Below are 18,362 nucleotides of genomic sequence, written 5' to 3'. Positions count from 1 at the left end.
TGAGGAACAAGCATGAGCAGCAGCGAAGTCTTCCCATTGGGCAACCCTCCTCCTTTCCCTACTTTTTCTCCTCTCGCAACCACAGTCAGCCAGGGGGTTCCGAGAAGAAAAGGGAGAGGGTGGAAGAGGAGGGTCACCCAAAGGGAAGCCTCCACTATGGCTCATGCTTGTTCCTCAGCCAGTCCATCCAGTGTTTCATAGCAGCTTGTTAAAGCTAGCCACTAACTCCCAAATAAAACCAAGGGATCAACCTGCTCCTGAGCCAATTGTGGTGCAAGGGGAAACCCATTTATGAAGTGAAGAAAATATTGGACTCTAAATTGCATAGGGGCCGTTTACAGTATCTAATACATTGGAAGGGATATCCTTTGCCTGAAGCCACTTGGGTGAAAAGCTGGAATGTGAAAGCGGAAAGGTTGGTGAAGAAGTTTCACGAGAAATTCCGGATAAGCCAAATGGGGGGGGGAGGTGGTTAGGTAACCTTCTGTCATATGTCTCATTTCAGGACGTTCTCATTTCTTGAAGGGAGGCAGCCTGTCAGCCCTGGATCCATCTTGAGACAGACTAAACAGAGCTGCCAAAGCGGGGGATGGGATAGCTGTGGGAAAGGGAGAGTAGTGAAGGGAGTATAGTGAAGTTGGCAAGAGGAGAAAAGCTAAGACAGACTTGGATTTTAAAGACTCAAAGTTGATAGTATTGACCAATTATGAACTCGATTTTTTCAAGACGATTGGAGGACATTCAGGAATGGATTTTTCATTCCCAATCAGAAAACAAATGTTAAGAGATGCCATGTTACAATTTACAGGAGACATTTTTTGTACAACAAATGCTATGGAGATATACACAATAGTAACTTGTGCCTTTGGGGAATAAAATCCAATTGTTAGGAAAGATCCCGATTACTATCCTAAGGAAAAGACTCATTAAGAATCAATCAAGGATATTTGGTCCTGGATGGATCAGAAACAATGACTGTGGTAACTTATAACAGACCAGACTTTCTTCGTGTGAAATACAATAAATAGACTGTTAACAGAGGGTTCTGAAGTTTAATTTAGTTGTTGGTTTTACCTGTTAACTATGTTTCTATATAGTAGATAGAGGTTAGGCTAACTGGATTGGGTAAATATTGTTCTAGAAATTTTTAAATTGTGTGTCTGCTTCACAAAGGAGGAGGCATATAACCTTGTGGTATATTTATCAGTATTCAACCAGGAAACAATTTGTATGTGTCTATTTTGTTTTGTTTTTTATTTTATGCACTCTTTTTTGTGTAGTCTTGTTTAGTTGTTTGTTTTCTGCAGTTTTTTAGAGTTTGTACTTTAATGTTTTAAATAAAAATTAAAAATAGTGAAATAATATTAGTAGGTCTAATTAATCAAAATGATTGGCAAAAAAACTTCTAAAAATCCCAACAGTATGCTACTGACAATATGTACAAAATCACTGCTATAATTGGTGTTCCCTGAGATAGGTTTAAAAAGTGCAAGTATTTGTAAAAAGACACTTTTTGTTTTTAATCAGCACACTAAATCTCTGAAAATATCAAAGATAATTTTTTCTGTGATAACTTCATTCCAATTTGATTCTCATATATGTTGTGTGAAATTCATACTGGTTCCTTTGATTTGCTTTTACCATTTATGGTAACTAAAAATTTAACGTAATTTCAATTGCAGAAACAACGATCTCCAAAAGCAATGTCATCATGTCCATTCTCCTCTCCACCTCCCCATCATTTGGTTTCCCCACCACTGCACACACACACACATTGCCACACAAAACTCAGTGACCAACACATCATAACACATCAGCTAACAATGGAAACATTTATTGACATCACATCATGGGTAAAGTTATTACTTTACCTGAACAAAGCTGAGGAGGAAAATTAGCGCATATATATATATATGCCCCAAAAGAAAGGAAATAATGACACAATGGAAGGAAGATTAACACTATTCCTTGAATGTTTCATATTTTATTGATAACTAACTGAAACCAGTTTGAAGCATGGCATCCAAAACTATACCTACCAAAGCCTCAGTGGTTAAGAATACTTCCCAAATGCTACCCAGTTTGTAAAATATATATCAGTTTTCTATTCTGCCATGTTCTCTATCATAGATCAAAATGTTTTGAAGCAGATGGTTTTCCTTGCTTTGAATTCCAGCAGCAGTAATCTTTGTTCTGTGTGTGCTCATTATCTAATCCCTCAGCAAAGATTCCCCATGCCATTCTAGCTATAGAGTCAATTCCATTTCTGCATGCAAAAATCTTATATCCATGGCCCATGTCTCTCCATTAAAATAGTTCAATTTTACCATACTGTATCTATAAATGTACTAAGATTCTGGTGGCATCAAGTTTCTACAGAAGAAATCAATGCTTTCAATGATTCAAATCAATGATATCTGAATGGAAGTATGACTGGAAAATGGGACCCATAAACAAACCCAGCTCTACTTTAACACCTGTTTTATAGTAATGAACACAAAACATCAGAACTGAATACAACCTGATGCATGGATCATTGACCACTGACAACCCAAATCTTTATGCTGCACCCAAGTGGTAGGATTCATTTCCCTAAATGCCATCAGCCTGCTCCGATTTACCACAATCATGCAATCTTCTCCCCACTTGCACCCTTAATTTGCTGGATTGAAGGTAGCCTCTTTTCTAAGTAGTCCTATGAATGTAACATGCATCTGGACACTGCAGTCCTCCAACCTGCATCCTGCCAATCCATTCATGCAATCTGGGCCAAGTCCATTTCATTCCCACACCTCTGTCCATATGGCCCTGTTGTAGCATGAGGGAATGGTGGGTGAGTGCAGCACAATCTCTCCTACCTGTTTATTGGTGTATTTCTGAGGGTTGGTACGGTAGCTGTAGTCTGAATACTGCTCCGAGCCTGTAGAATTGCTGTCCCCAGTGCCCACAAATGTATTGGTGGCTGGGAGGTCCTGTACTACCTGATGCTTCTTGGAGGCAGATGGTGATTGGGGTTGCAGTTGAATGGAAGGCAAAGGTGAATTGGAACGGTAATGGCGGCCCAAGTCAGGGCTTCCAGGTGGATAATTAAGAGGCAGATGGATGCGGGGACTGTCACTTACTGAATCATTCATAAGGTTGAATTTAAGTGATTTCTGCAGACCTGTTTCTTCTTCATCCTCAGTTGGTTTTGGTGGCTTAGTGGATTTGCTTTTTTTCACTTTGCTTTTGGCTTTGCTCCCTTTGCTACTTTGTTTCGGAGCGTACAGATCCTTAGTTTCCTTTTTACCAGCTTGATAACCACTTTTGGCCTCCTTTTGACGGCAGTAGCGTACCAACACAACTAGCAAAATTATCAAGGTAACAGCCACAATGCCTGCAATGACTCCAAACAAAATATTACTGCGCTGCTTGTTGCGTTCATACTCTGGGTCTCCAGCAATGTCAATGTCAATAGGTGTGTCCAGGCTGTGTCCTACTAGAGTTTCCAACAGTGTCCGATTAGCCAATGTTTCATTCACATAAAAATGAACTAATGCTGTGCCATGGTGAGAAGGTTTCCCTTTGTCATTTACATGTACAACCAAGCGGTGAAGTCCATGGTGCTTGCGGAGAATCTCTTTTTCTAGTGTGATATTTCCACTTACAGATGAAATCTTAAAGAGTTCAAAGGGGTTTCCCCCAGCAATTCTAAATAGTAATTCAGCATTGATTCCAGAATCAATGTCTTCAGCTCCAACACTCATAACCTGTTGCCCAGGACTAGTATTAGGCAGAATATGTTTATAGGAAGCATTGGATGGAAATATAATTACAGGAGCATTGTCATTCTCATCTAATACATTAATTGTCACCCCCACATAAGCAGATCTAGGTGGGTCTCCCCCATCCACAGCTTTAAGTCGGAAAGTGTAAGTACTTTGTCGTTCACGATCAAAAGATATACTGGAGAGAATGGTTCCAGTACCATTTTGGATGACAAAGTCACCATTGTCCTGTTCCACTGACAGCTGAATGACAGCATTATCTCCTTTGTCTGCATCAATAACTGTCACCATGCCCACTGGACTCAGCGGTGGCATGTTTTCCATGACAGAAAAATTGTAGCCACTGAGCATGAATTTTGGGTCGTTATCATTGCGATCCATGACACTGATGGCAATTGAGGCAGTTCCTTTGCGGCTAGGGCTACCCTTGTCAGTTGCAACTACTAAGAATTCATAACGTTCTTGCTGTTCCCGGTCCAGCACATTTTTTACATGGATTTCACCAGATTCTGGATCAATTGAGAAAGTGTCTTTTGATAAAGATTCTCCAGCAAGGGAGTAGACCAGTTTAGCATTAGATCCACTATCTGCATCAGTAGCACTCACTTCTACCACCAAGTCATTTGGAGAATTATTCTCAGGAAATGCCACCTCTGTTGAGCTCTGGCTAAACACTGGATCATTGTCATTGACATCCATCACCTGCACTTTTAGGGAATTAGTGCTTGACAGAGGTGGGTTACCAGAATCCACAGCTACAATCTCAATGGTATACTCTTTCACTGCTTCATAATCCAAAGGTGTAGTGGTCTGTAGAAAATATTTCTTTTTGCTATCACTGCCGGTATCACTGGCTTGTCGCAGCTGAAAAGGTACATCACCAGCCACCACACAGGTTACAACAGCATTTTCACCCTCATCCCGATCAGACACCTGCACCAGAGCCACAGGTGTCTCAACTGGCACATCTTCTGAAATATTGGCAATGCCATCCTGATGAGTCACCAAACCAATACCACGAATTTCAATGGATGGAGCATTATCATTCATATCCCTGACACTGATCACTACCTGGGCACGGGCTGTTTTGGGGTTAGCTCCCTTGTCCTTAGCCAACACTGAGAACTTGAGCACATTAATATCTTCACGATCAACAGGACCTTGTACTGTGATGAGTCCAGTAGCTCTGTCTAAGCGTAGCAGTCGATGAATTACATCTGAAGCCTGATGGAAGGAATAATCAATCTCAGCATTGGCACCCTGATCAGAATCATTGGCTTTCACCTGTAATGAAAAAAGAATCTAATCAGATAATACTTCAGTGCTTTCAAGTTTTGGGTGCTACTTCCAGAGAATTTAAAATATCATGACCTAATTACAATTAAACAGCAGTAGACATTATTAAATAAATGATTGCAGAATATTACACTTACAATGAAATGTTTGTCCTGATCCCACTCTCTTTTTTGAGGGAGGGGTGTGCATGTTTTTGGAATCCACTCAAAAAGCAAGTGTGAGCCTTGACCTGGTCAATTTCATACTTCACTACTATATAATGTAAAGTGCAGAATTGGGTAAATTTGGAAAAACTGTAACATATAAAGATATCTTAAATGAGAAATGGGAAATTAAAATTAAACAGAAATTACAAAACCAAGGAGTAGACCCGGCATAGTGGCCACATTTGCAAATACAATCAGGATACAAGAAAGACACAGACTTATGGTTTCTATAAAGAGCTAACAACACCTGACCAGATACTATTAGGAATGGATGAAAAATTAATAAAGAAAATATATAACTATTTATTAAGCTTTAAAATGGAAGATGAACACGTGAAATAAACAATGAAAGTATGGGCAAAATTATTTGGATATACTATAGAATTAGATAAATGGCAAAAACTCTAGGATATAAATTATAAATTGACAATGGCAACTACATACAAGGAGAATCTGTATAAAATGTTTTATAGGTGGCATTTGCCACCAGCAAGAAGTTTACCACTAGCAAAGATGTTTAAAAATATGTCTGCCAAATGTTGGAAATGCAATCAGATACCAGGTTCATATTACCATATGTGGTGGACATGTCCAAAGGCAAAAAAAAAGATTAAAATACATACATGGTTAGAGAAATGATAAAGCAACATATAGATTTAAAACCGGTAATATTTTTGTTAGGTATATTGCCAGAAAATATGACAAAGGGAATGTATATTTAATATTGTATGTTTTGACAGCAGCGAGAATTGTATAACATTGGAAAAGTGAGGAAGATCCTACAGATGAAAATATAATTAAAAAATATTAGATTGTGTGGAAATGGATAGGTTAACATTAAAGATAAAGGACAAAGCTCGTGTAGGCACCAGGGAGCAGAGCCTCGTTAAGGCTTCTGCTCAGGTCAGTCTGATTTGCAAGCCTGTTAAAAATAAAGAGGCTGCAGCGGCGGAATAGAACTCCTGCTCTTCGCACGCTGTGGTCCTGATAAGGACCCGTTGCAACTGACGAACACTGTAATTCGTTGTTGGTTGTCAGCATTTTAAAAGGAAAAATTTTAGAAATAAAATGAAACCTTTCAAATTCTTCAGGCTGTTCTGAAATAGTAGCTTTCTGATGATCCTGGTAAGGAACGCATTTCTAGCTCGAATGACAGGCTGAGCTAAAACTGGGGACAAGCAGCAAAGGGGAGTGTCCTCAGATCTTTACTCAGCCTATTGAATGGCAGACGGAAGTACTACCCTGGATGCTCGGAACAGCTCACTGGAGAATATTTTTCAACCTGGGATTTGTTTACCAATGGGTAGATAATAAAAGTAGAAATTAGAAGTTGGAAGAATATCATTATATTCAAGTAAAGAATATTTTTATTAACATCATTATTTATATATAAATTGACTCAGATAATACACTGTTTATTAAGCACTCATATATGTTAACAAAAAATGTATAAATAAAATTATATATATAAAAAAATTAAAGCAGCATTCAGAACTGAAAAGGTTGGCCATCCCTGCTATTGAGTGACATTTAAAACTAAATAAACCTCACCAATTTCCAGAACACCAGTGCACTAGATCTATTGTTTGTTGTTCACTTATACAAGTTATACCATATTTTTTGGAGTATAAGATGCACTTTTTTCACCCCCAAAAGTGGGTGGAAATGTCTGTGCGTCTTATACAGCGAATGTTGCCGAAGCCCCACCCACCTGCCAGCCCCCACCCTTTGGCCTCTGCCTCCCAGCAATGCCTCCTTGCAGCAAACAGCAAAGAGCCTGTTTCAGCTTCAGCACAGCCTGATTAGCATAAACAGCTGATTGTTGGTTGGATCCTTCTCCCAACGATCAGCTGTTTCAGGCTGCAGGGCTTGCCATTGCCTATTGCTGCCTCTGTGAGCTGCATTTTTGGCCTCTGCATGCCCCATTTTCGGCCTCCGCGTGCCCTGTTTTCTGCCCATTCTGATCCCCGCCACCCAGAACAGGTGGAATCCCTGCAATTCCTATGGTAATTCCTGCAGCCTGAAACAGTTGATCGTCAGGAGGTCAATCCAACCGACAAACAGCTGTTTGTGCTAATCAGGCTGTGCTGAACTGAAACTGAAACAGGTTGTTTTCTGCAAAGAGGCAAATTGCTGGGAGACAGAAGCAGATTTTTTTTTCTTGTTTTCCTCCCCAAAAGCTAGGTGTGCCTTATACTTTGGAGCGTCTTATACTCCAAAAAATACGGTAATTAGTGAGCAGAAAGATGACAGAGGTATATTTTCAATATACAGCAGTTTGACAAGATATTTTGATTCCCTCATATTTGAATAATAGAAAAAGGGATACTTAACCTGCAACTGATTCATCTAATGATCACCTAAAATTTACACATATAGGTTATGTACTTAAACAAAGTCCTGAAAACAGTCCTGAATTAAGATTTTGGCAGGAATGTTGACCTTTCTGTATCATTCATCCTCTAATGTGCAGTTCCTACATTTACATTTGCTTCTGCGAGACTCAAGCAATGGACATGGGAGCAAATCACAAATGATACAATCTGGAGTAGGGGGAAAGGGTTCACTCATCATCAATTCTTCCTCTTAGTTGTCTAACATATGACCAGAAGAAGGCTTAGTCCTGCCAAATAAATCATATGAAAATTGTAGATCAAACCAAAATGCCAAATGAAGATAGAAGGCTACAATTAGATAGTATTCTTGCATATTGAAGTAAGGTGAGCAGAGAGGCAAACCAATTGCAGGCAGCAAAACCAACCAGTGAAGAATAAAGAGGCAAGCCAGTGAGCGAGTGGAGCCAGCTGCCGAGGAGGGAGGAAAATCAGCTGTGGGGCAGAGAGACCAGCAAACTGACGGCAGTGCAACAACTAAAAGAGAACGAAGAGGCGAGTTGTTGAGGGAGCAGAGCAGGGAGGAAAAGAAAAGAGAAGTGAACTTTTGTGGACCGCCGAGCTGGTGAGAGAGCAGAACAGGAAGGAAGGGAAGAGAGGAGAGATGAGCTTGCTAGGGCCAATCCAGGCAGTTCTGTTTGCTGGTGGAAGCAGCATCCTGGCGCAACAGACAAGCAAACAAGAGCCATGTGGCTGCATAGCAAAAAGCAGCAGCAATGCAACAGGAAGGAGACAGACCCAGCAGCAGCAGGGGGCAGCACAGTAGGCTAGAGCCTGAGACAGCACAGAGAGCAACATGGAAAGCAATGGTGGAGCTGTGTGGAGGGCTAAGGGCCAGAGTCGACCAGAAAACTGAAAGGCAGGCCAAGAGAGCTGACCAGTGCAGGGATGAGGCTGAAAAGACCTGCGCACCAAAGAACAGAATGGGGCTGGCAGAGAAAATAATAAGAGGCTGAAGCAAAGAATGACAGAAGTGAAGGCAACAAATTAAGCCTGAGGTTCCAATAGGCAGGGAGGGAAGACCCTGGTAAAGAATAAAAATAAATACAGGACAGAAAATAAAAGATAACTAGGCAAATAATAAGGACAAGAGTGGAAAATTAGAAACCAAGGAAGAATAGGATTAATAAAATCAAATAAATAAGGGAAATCTTAAATAATAAGATAGGGAAGAATTAGAGCTCAAAAACTTCAAAAAATATAAAGAAAAGAATAAATAAAACTAACATAATAGTAACAATTAAATAAATAACAAGGTAGAAAAATGAGCACAAAAAAGAAGAAAGGATAGGAAAAAAGAAAGAAACATAATTTTTTAATCCTTAAAAGAACCAGCAAAAAGAAACAAACTCATGGTACAGGTGACTGACACTATTGTGGTATGCAATATATATTCTATGTATGTGCTTATGCCCAAAGAACACTTATTTAAGTAACCTATGTGAACTACTAGAGAAAAAAGTAAGGGATCTAGAGGCAACTCTAGCCAAACTCTAACCTATGCAATACAGTTATGATCAATTTGAACGAAATAATAAACAAATAACTCCAGGAGGATTTGACCCTGCTGATAAACCCTTGGAGGAAGATAAATGGACGACATAGAAGGAAACACAATAATCAAAGAAAGAAGCAATTTCTTCCCCTAGATGAAAATACGCAGACCACAACCTCCCCCTCAAAGGAAACATGCAAAACATCTAAAAAAGAGACATCATCAAATATCTCTAAAAATTCACATCAACAAACACACCAGAGATAAACAGAAAAGCACCTCAGACTGCACCCCTGAAAAAAGGAATGTGAGTGTGTTGGTGATCGGAGATTCTATTCTCAAAGGAATAGAACTAGCCACCTGCAGACTGGACATACAATTTAGGAAGTTATGTTGTCTTCCTGGAGCAAAAATAAAAAATGTGGCTGAGATTTAAAATAATTAGGCCCACAAAATAATTAGGCCCACAGATTACTACCCTTTCCTTCTCCTTCACATTGGGACAAATGACACAACAAAAAAATCTGAGTGCAATATTGAGAGATTATAAACAACTAGGCAATAATGTTAAGTAGTGTTCTCATTAGTACTCCCAACAAAAGGTCAACACCCATTGAGGTAAAAAAGAATTCTAGAAATAAACCACTGGCTAAAGGGTTGGTGTCGCCAAAAAAACTTTGGTTTCCTGGGCCATGGATTGCATTACCTACACCAAGGACTCTTGGAAAAAGATGGGAAAACGGGAAAATATACCTGGGAAAAGACTGGCCCAACTCATCACAAGGTCTTTAAACTAAAATTAAAGTGGGAGGGTAACCAATCTTTAGAATCTATAGAACACAAAACCAATCATAAATCCCAAGAAAATCAAACAATGAGGTAGATGGTGATGAAAAAAAGTAAAGAAAAACTCAAACAATTAGGAGATGTGACATAATTGACCACCTCATGCTGGAATTCAATATAATGTAAACATAAGCAACAGAAAATAATCCAACCAATGTCTAAACTTTAAAAAAGCTGATTTTAACATACCTTCAGAGAGAGCCTAGGAAAGATTCTATGAATGAAAATCCTAAAGGGGAAAACAACTCAAGAAGCATGGGAAACTCTGAAAAATGGGATCATAAAAGCCCAGTCCAGCACAATACCACTGAAAAAGAAAAACAAGAAATCTAAGAAGAAACCAGCATGATTGCACAAAGATCTCTCTGACAAATTGAAAGAAAATACAAAAAAATGGAAAGAAAAACATATACGTAAGACATATAGCCAATATCTGCAAAGACAAAGTCAGGAAAGCAAAAGGCTTGGAATGAACATAGACTTGCAACAAAAGTCAAAGACAATAAAAAAAGTTTCTTTCAACATATTAATAACAAGAAAAAAGTCAAGGAAACAGTAGGTACACTAAAAAGAGAAGATGACAAGGAAAGTAACAGGCAGTAGAGAGAAAGCAGAGCTGCTTAACTCATTCTTCACATCAGTCTTCATGCAAAAAGAAATTATAGCCCAACGTACCAAAAAAAAACCCAACTGTAAAAGACAAACTAGAAGTAAAAAATTTAAATAAGCAAGAAAATGGTAAATGGTTCTCCACCTTGACAAATATAAATCACCGGGACTTCACAGATTACATCCCAGAATCCTGAAGGAGCTGGCAGATGCTATCTCAGAACCATTGTACCATATCTTTCAAAAATCCAGAAGCACTAGGAAAGTATCTAAGGATTGAAAAAGGGCTGATTTGGTTCCTATTTTCAAGAAAGGAAAAAAAAAACCAGACCCAGGAAACTACAATTAGTCTAAAATCAACACATCAATACCTAGGAAGAAACTGGAAAAAATAATCAAAAAAACAGATCTGCGAACAACTAGAAACAAATAAAGTTATAACTAGTAGCCAGCACAGGTTTGTTAAAAACAGATAATGCTGATTCAATCTTAATTCATTTTTTGATAAAATCACTAAATCAGTGGATCAGTGAAATGCTGTGGACATAATATACTTAGATTTCATAAGGCAAGAAAGAGAACAGCCAAAAAGAAAAATAGTTTGAAAAAGAAGTATAACAGCAAGGAGAAGCAGAAAAGAAAACTACAGAAGGGAAAATTAGAGAGAGAAGGGTATAAAAAAGGGGGGAAAGATAGAAAGGGAAAGAACTTATGAGGGACAAAAACAGGAAATAAAAAGGGGAAACGTACTAGGATTAAAGGTATTTGCTCAGCTAGAAAACACTGAGACAATGGTTAAATTAAGTTAAAAGTGAGGATTCTGCAAAGGTACAAAAGATAGTGTTGTGACAGTAGAATACTGCAATGAGTTAGAAATGAAATAAGTAAATAATCTATGAGATAAAACTATTGTTATGGAATGGTATGTTTATAACTAATGCAATAATAAAGAAGAGAGGGAAACATTGCAATTGTTTTTAAAGATTAATAAAATATTGAAAAGAAATTGAAAGATTTATAAGGAAATTTATACCAGTTATTAGAATGAATTTGAATAATTATTTTGCTTATTAATAGTAATTTATAAGATAAAACTGTATGACTATCCAATGGTATGCTTATTAACAGTTAAGTAATAAAGAAGAAGAAAATATTTCAATTGTTCTCAAAGACTGATAGATATTGAAAAGAAACGTGAAAGATTTACAAGGTTCATACCATAACTATAATGATTTTGAATAACTATTTTGTTTACTAACGTGTGTGTGTGTGTGTGTGTGTGTGTGTGTGTGTGTGTGTTTTCTTAAGTTTTCGCGGGTACTTACATGTATGGCATTCAGCTTTGTTCAGGTATTTTCCCACGTCATTGTAGTTGTGCTTTTAAAGTTGATCAGCCTGATGATGGCAGATGAGATTCTGCCAAAACGTTGCTACAACTTTAAAAGCACAACTACAATGACGTGGGAAAATACCCGAACAAAGCTGAATGCCATATATATACACATATATATATACACGCACACATATATATATATATATATATATATATATATATATGGATCTTTGGTTGTTCGGGTTTTCTCCGCGTAAGATTCAAGTATCTAGGCAACGTTTCGATGAAGTCTCATTCATCATCTTCAGGCTTCTGTCTCCAGCTCTGTGCTTCTCAGAGTAATGGAGATTGCAGCTGCTTCCTCCTTTTAACTGCCAGTGGGGGTGGGACTTGATTGGGTGGGGGCTTGGCTGTGTTCTGATTGGGTGGGGGTGTGTTCTCATTGGTAGGGGGTTTGGCTGTGTTCTGATTGGTTGGGGGGTTGGTCGTGTTCTGATTGGTTGGAGGCGTGTTCTGTTCAGGCTCTGGGCAGGCCTGTAACTCTCCTGGCTGAACAAGGCCCTGTCCTCTCAGTTGCTCCAAATTCTTGGCAAACTGCTTCTCTAATGCAACATGCCTCCTCTTTTCAGCTCTAAGTTCAAACTTTGAGGCCTTCTTAGGAGCCAAGGCCTTGGCCCTGATTTTTGCTGCACTCTCCCTGTTGGCTGAATGGACTCTTTGTCTCCTTCTCTTGAAAGGGCTTCTTGCCACTTCAGAGCTCTGTCTTCCATCCAGGTTCGATGGTCCAGGTTGGGCCCAATTACTCTCCATATTGCTAGGTACAACACTGGAGGTGCTGTCAGCTCATCACGAGTCATGTCATCCTAGGCATGGGCCAGATGGTTGGGATCACTTCTCTGACGCCTCAAAAAATGGCGCCTGAAAGATCTCAATCCCCAAAATGGCCGACTGCCATATGCAAGGAGGCTGATAGAAAACCCTATTAAGGGCAGTCTACGGATCCAGAAAATTAACTCAGGGCCTCTCTTCTATGCTGCTGTCTCTTCTTCTGCTAGGCAATGAGCTGGATGGCCTTGAACAACAGCTGAGAGACTCTGTAATAATGGGGCCTAGTGTCACTGAAGGACTTACAGTTTCACTGTCGGCGCTTGTAGATGGCGAAGGAGAGCGGATCCCTGCTCTCCCTACAGGCGCAGCTCTACCAGGTCCGTAGGAGCTGCGCTGATCTTGCAATGTTGTTTTCTGACTCTTTTTGAATCCTATAGATCAGTAGCTGTACTACCTAAGACTCCAGAGACACAAGCTCTATGTCAAAGAGCTGAGTCAAAAAGCTGGGGCTCTCATCAGAGGCTGGCTTTTTATAGTGGCAGACTCAGCTCGATGACATCAGAAGGAGTCATATCCCAATGCTGGATTCTCGACCCAGAGTGGAGGAGACTCACTGAATAACTTTTAAGCACTATAAACTTAGGGGACTTGGAGGTTTTAGGATTGATTAAATTTTAGTAATTTTGGAGTTTTCAGATACTGGGATACTGGAGCCCTAAGGGTATGTGGAGTAATTTTTTAATATACTAAATTATTGCAAAATGACTCAACAGGGGACAATAGAGGCACATGAAGAAATGTTATCAATGCTTAAAAGTTTATATGAAATTGTGATGAAGAATCATACGGAGATAATGGGATTGTCCAAAGAGAAAGATGTGAGTGTAGAAGATCCTCAACCAAGGGAGGGGGAGATGAACATAATATTCAGAAAACAGATGAGAAATCAGAAAGAGTGGGGAGGAGACAAAATAAAACAAATTGCAAGAAGATGAAGACATTGAACGGACAAGAATAATAAGTATGAATCAAGTAGATAATTTTTTAAGAGTTTACAATAAAACGGGGGGAGAGAGAAGACTCACTAAAATAATGAAAGGACTATGGATGAGTGCTCAAATGATGTGACAGAAGGAGACAAGGGGTAAGCCAGAGGGAATATTTAGTTGGTATAAAAAGGGTAGAAAGAGAAATAAGACCCCAAGAGAGAAATATAAAAGAGGGATCAAAAAGTCAATGAAGTCTCAAAAAGAGTAAGAGATGGTGGATAGAGATAAAATACCTATGGTGGATGCATTAGAAATTAAAAGTAGAAAATATAAATTGGAAAAACAGTACAACATATATAGATAGTTAATAGAATTTACTATAATCATAAGCAAATTAAGGTTAGAAGGTGTAAGTCTGTGATGTGGTAATCTAACTGTATTATTATTATGACTGATGTGTAAAAATATATTGAAATTTATAATTTTAGAGGATTGGTGATATAATGCCGGGATTGATTAAATTTGGTTAATGATTGGTCTTATTGGTGTTTTTAAACATTTGGGATATTGGATTTATGGTGGAATATTGAGTCATTTTAAAAATATTAAAATACTAGTGATTTAACAGGGGATGACAAACATACTGCATGAAGAAATGTTATTGAAGCTTATAAATACACTGTGCAGGTTAAGTTTAGAAATTGGAAGACTAGGATTATGTATACCTAATTGTATTACTATTGCTAGCATCGTGTAGAAATATATATTGACCCAGTCAATATATGGGTCAAAATATGTATGCATGCTAAAGGAAAATTACAAATAAAACATATATTTAAAAAAGAGGCTACATGATCAAAGTCAATTTATAATATTAAATAAAGTATTAACAGAACCAGAATTGAATGAAATCCAAAGCTCTATCCAGAGCAAAGAAATCAAACCCTGGACAGAAGTAACTCAAGACTAGAGGCAAACCAGGGGGAGTTGGCAATAGAGGAACTGAATTGAATTATTTATTGTCATTGTACATATATACACAGTATACATACAATGAAATTCACAATATCCAGTCGAAATATAGAATTGTTTTCATGTGAAAACCAGACACCCTTTCCTCTGCTTTAGAAAGAACAAAGGCGTCTAACTGAAGAAGTAGAATTGAAATAAAGAATAACTGAGCAGTTTGGGGGTGGAGCCAGCTGACAGGGAGAGAAGACGTGCGAGCAGGAGGCTCTACAAAGCACAATGTTCTACTTTCGTTTTGCGGGACCTTTCGGGGTCAGGGGGCTCGTAGGGTTTCTGAAGGTGTAGGGGTGCCGAAAAACCTACAAGGGTGACGGTTTGTGTGGGAAAGCAGAGAGGACCTGGACTGAGCAAACAGACGAAGGACGATTGGAAATGGCCGCCCACTGAAACTGACAGCTCATTGTACTATTGGTGAAATAGCAGAATGAAAATGCATACTAAACTGACAACCTCAACAACTTAAAAGTGAGTAAAACAGAAAGGGGCACCAAAAGCAAATCAAATAGAGAAAACACGGCATTTGTACCTAAGAGCTAAGGGAGCAGCGAATTTAATTGTGGGCAAAAAGATTGGAAGAAGATAGGGAAGCCAAGAAAGAGAGGAGATCTGGCGGCTAGAATGGGATAAGATTTGTGCATATGGCTGTGAAGAAAGGTTATTGGATCGGTGCTTGGAATTGATGTAGGAAGTGAACTCTGGTCTTAGCTTGGAGAACGGAGATATTGAGAGTGTTAAGGAGCTGCTTAGGTGTGAGCCCTGTGGTGATTACAGAGAAAAAAACAACCTGAATGAACTAAATGGATTTGAATTAAAAGCTTTAAGAGAACTGATAATTGTGATTTAATAAATACTGAGGTGGAATTGGATTTCCTTAACTTCTGTTTTGTTCCTCCTTTTGAACGGATCTGAAATCTTTGAATAAAGAAACTTTAAACTAATTAAAATGGATGATACATGAATACATAATCTCTCTCTCTCTCAAAAAAAATAATAATCAAAAAATCTAAAAAAATCTACAAAAGCAGGGTTTCAGAGCTGGTAAAATCGGTATTTAAGTGAAGTTCAGAAGTCTGACTATATCGACTATCATCCAGATCAGGGGTCTCCAACCTTGGCAATTTTAAGCCTGGTGGGCTTCAACTCCCAGAATTCCCCAGTGGGATTTAAAATTATGGTCTGCGGGATTTAAGATTATGAGTTTGGAGGTCCTGGGGGTCCAAAAGGTTGGCAACCCCAATCTAGCCCAACCCCCGCCCAAGTAGGAAACCCTACACCATTTCTGACAAATGACAGTCCAATCTCTTCTTAAAAGCCACCAATGATGAAGTTCCCACAACTTCCAAACGCAAACTGTTCCGTTGGTTGATTGTTCTCACCATCAGAGCATTTCTCCTTATTTCTAAGTTGAATCTCTCCTTGATCAGTTTCCATCCATTATTCCTTGTCTGGCCTTCAGGTGCCTTGGAAAATAGTTTGACCCCTTCTTCTCTGTGACAGCCCCTCAAATATTGGAACTCTGCTATCATGTCTCCCCTGGTCCTTCTCTTCACTAGCCATGCCCAGTTCCTGTAACCGTTCTTCATGTTTTAGCCTCCAATCTCCTAATCATCCTGGTTGCTCTTCTCTGCACTTTTTCTAGATTCTTAAGTTCTTTTTTATAGTGTGGTGGCCAAAATTGGATGCAGTATTCTAGGTGTGGTCTTACTAAGAGTAGTAGACATGAGACCAGTATTCCAGTATTTGAGGAGCTGCCATGACGAAGATGGGGTCAATTTATTTTCTAAAGCATCAGAAGGCAGAACAAGAAACAATTAATGGAAACTCATCAAGGAGAAAAGTGATATGGAATTAAGGAGAAATGTCCTTAAATGAGGACAATTAACCATTAGAACAGCTTGCATTCAGAAATTGTCACTGGAAGTTTTTAAGGAAGGACTGTATAGCCACCTGTTTGAAAAGTATAGGGTCTTCTGCTTGAGCAGGGAGTTGGACTAGAAGACCTCCCAGTTCCCTTCCAGCTCTATTCTGATTCAATACCTGTATAGCAGGAGGGCTTACTGACTACTAGAGACCAAACTGGCCTACAAGAAAAACAAAATGAAGAACAGAATGGCGGCATGGGAAGAGAAAGAACTTTGAGAACAGAGAGGCTGCACAAGACCAAGCTTTAAGAACAAATGCATACAAAACCAGAATTGAGAAGACAGCAAGAGAGAATAAGTACCCCCTTGCAAAGAATCTGAAGAAACAGTGGACCACCTGGTAAGAAGGCCAGTGGAAGAAGATTGCACAGACTGATTAGAAGCAACAGCATGACAAAATAGCAACAATGGTATATTGGAAGATCTGCAAGAAATATCATCTTTCTGCCAGGAAGAACTGGTGAGACTATAAAATAGAGAAAATCATAGGTACTGAAGAAGCTAAATTGCTCTTGGACTTTAGAATTCAGACGTAGAGCTGCCACCTAACAATTGCTGATAAGAAAGGAAAAAAATCTGGATAATAGATGTGGCAGTATTTGGAGATAGCAGAAGAGAAAAAAATGGAGAAAATAACAAATTACGAAGACTGTAAATAGAAATTGAATGACTGTGGCAAAAACAAACAAAGGTAGTCCCAATAGTAATAGGCACCTTGGATGCAATCCCAAAATAATTGGAGCACACTTCAACACCATCTGCATTGACAAATTCTCCATTAGTAAATTGCAAAAGGCAGCTTTACTCAGAACAGCTTACATCCTGAAACAGTATCTGTAACATCATCAAACATCCAAATCTGCCTATCCGAGGACCTTGGGAAGGACCCCATAAGTAGACTGTCAGCCCCCATCCATCTTGAATCAGATTTGGGGCTGCCACAAGGGAGGATGAGTAACTGTGAGAATTAAAGTAAAATGAGGATAGCCACAACAACATTCTTTTGCCAGAGCTCAAGGCCGAGTCGCTAGAGTATGGAGGGGAGTGACTGGACTTGGCGGGAGTTCAGAATGGAAGTGGATTGGAAAGTGTGACTTGAGGATCATCAGAAAAGAGGGCTGGGTGTGAGTTTAACATAGCAGGGGAAACCATGGGAATTGAGATTCAGATTTTCACAGACGTGCCAATATGACTTCTCTAATAAATTTACTTGGATGGACTTTGTTTCTGAGTGCTGAACTGAGATGGAGAGTTTTGTTGGAATGCTGACATTAACCCGAATCTCCTAAAAAAGAAAAATCACAGCGGTTTTCGCTAACGTGGTACCATTGCCCAGGGTCCTGAGTCCCGAAACGCTCCCTCCACACCTCAGGAGTATAAAGACTCAGGGAAGATGGAACAAGAACCGGAGACAAGTGAAGGGGCCACCGGGCCCATACATGAAGAAATTTGTGAAATCTGCTATTACCCTTCGGAAGCAGAAACGGCCGCAGCACAAGCCACGCAGGCTGAGTTCCAAAGTGGAGTGAGACCCAAAGAACCGACCCTCTGGCAAACCCCATTGACAGAATGAATGATTGTTGTCCTCCCACCTTTGGGGGCACAGTGGCCACCAGGAACCAAAGCTACCGAGTGGAGACCACCACGAT

General features: G+C 39.3%; 1 protein-coding gene across 6 annotated transcripts in view; it reads right to left on the bottom strand.

Moving 5' to 3' along the window:
• Positions 1 to 18,362, bottom strand: part of PCDH1 (protocadherin 1) — a 276,302-nt gene that overhangs the window by 195,309 nt on the left and 62,631 nt on the right. For 5 of the 6 annotated variants that reach the window (XM_026718742.2, XM_026718740.2, XM_026718741.2 and 2 more), the window contains exon 3: positions 2,859 to 5,051. In XM_026718742.2, coding sequence (XP_026574527.1) covers positions 2,859 to 5,051 — 2,193 coding nt within the window. Of the gene's footprint in view, positions 1 to 1,817; positions 5,052 to 18,362 lie in introns of those variants that run through there. The other variant, XM_087930550.1, reaches the window with a different exon arrangement.

The sequence above is a fragment of the Pseudonaja textilis genome, chromosome 3 (genome assembly GCF_049901715.1).
Source record: "Pseudonaja textilis isolate UNSWEBS1 chromosome 3, rPseTex1.2, whole genome shotgun sequence".
Lineage (NCBI taxonomy): Eukaryota > Metazoa > Chordata > Lepidosauria > Squamata > Elapidae > Pseudonaja > Pseudonaja textilis.
This window is presented reverse-complemented; position numbering and strand designations above follow the sequence as displayed.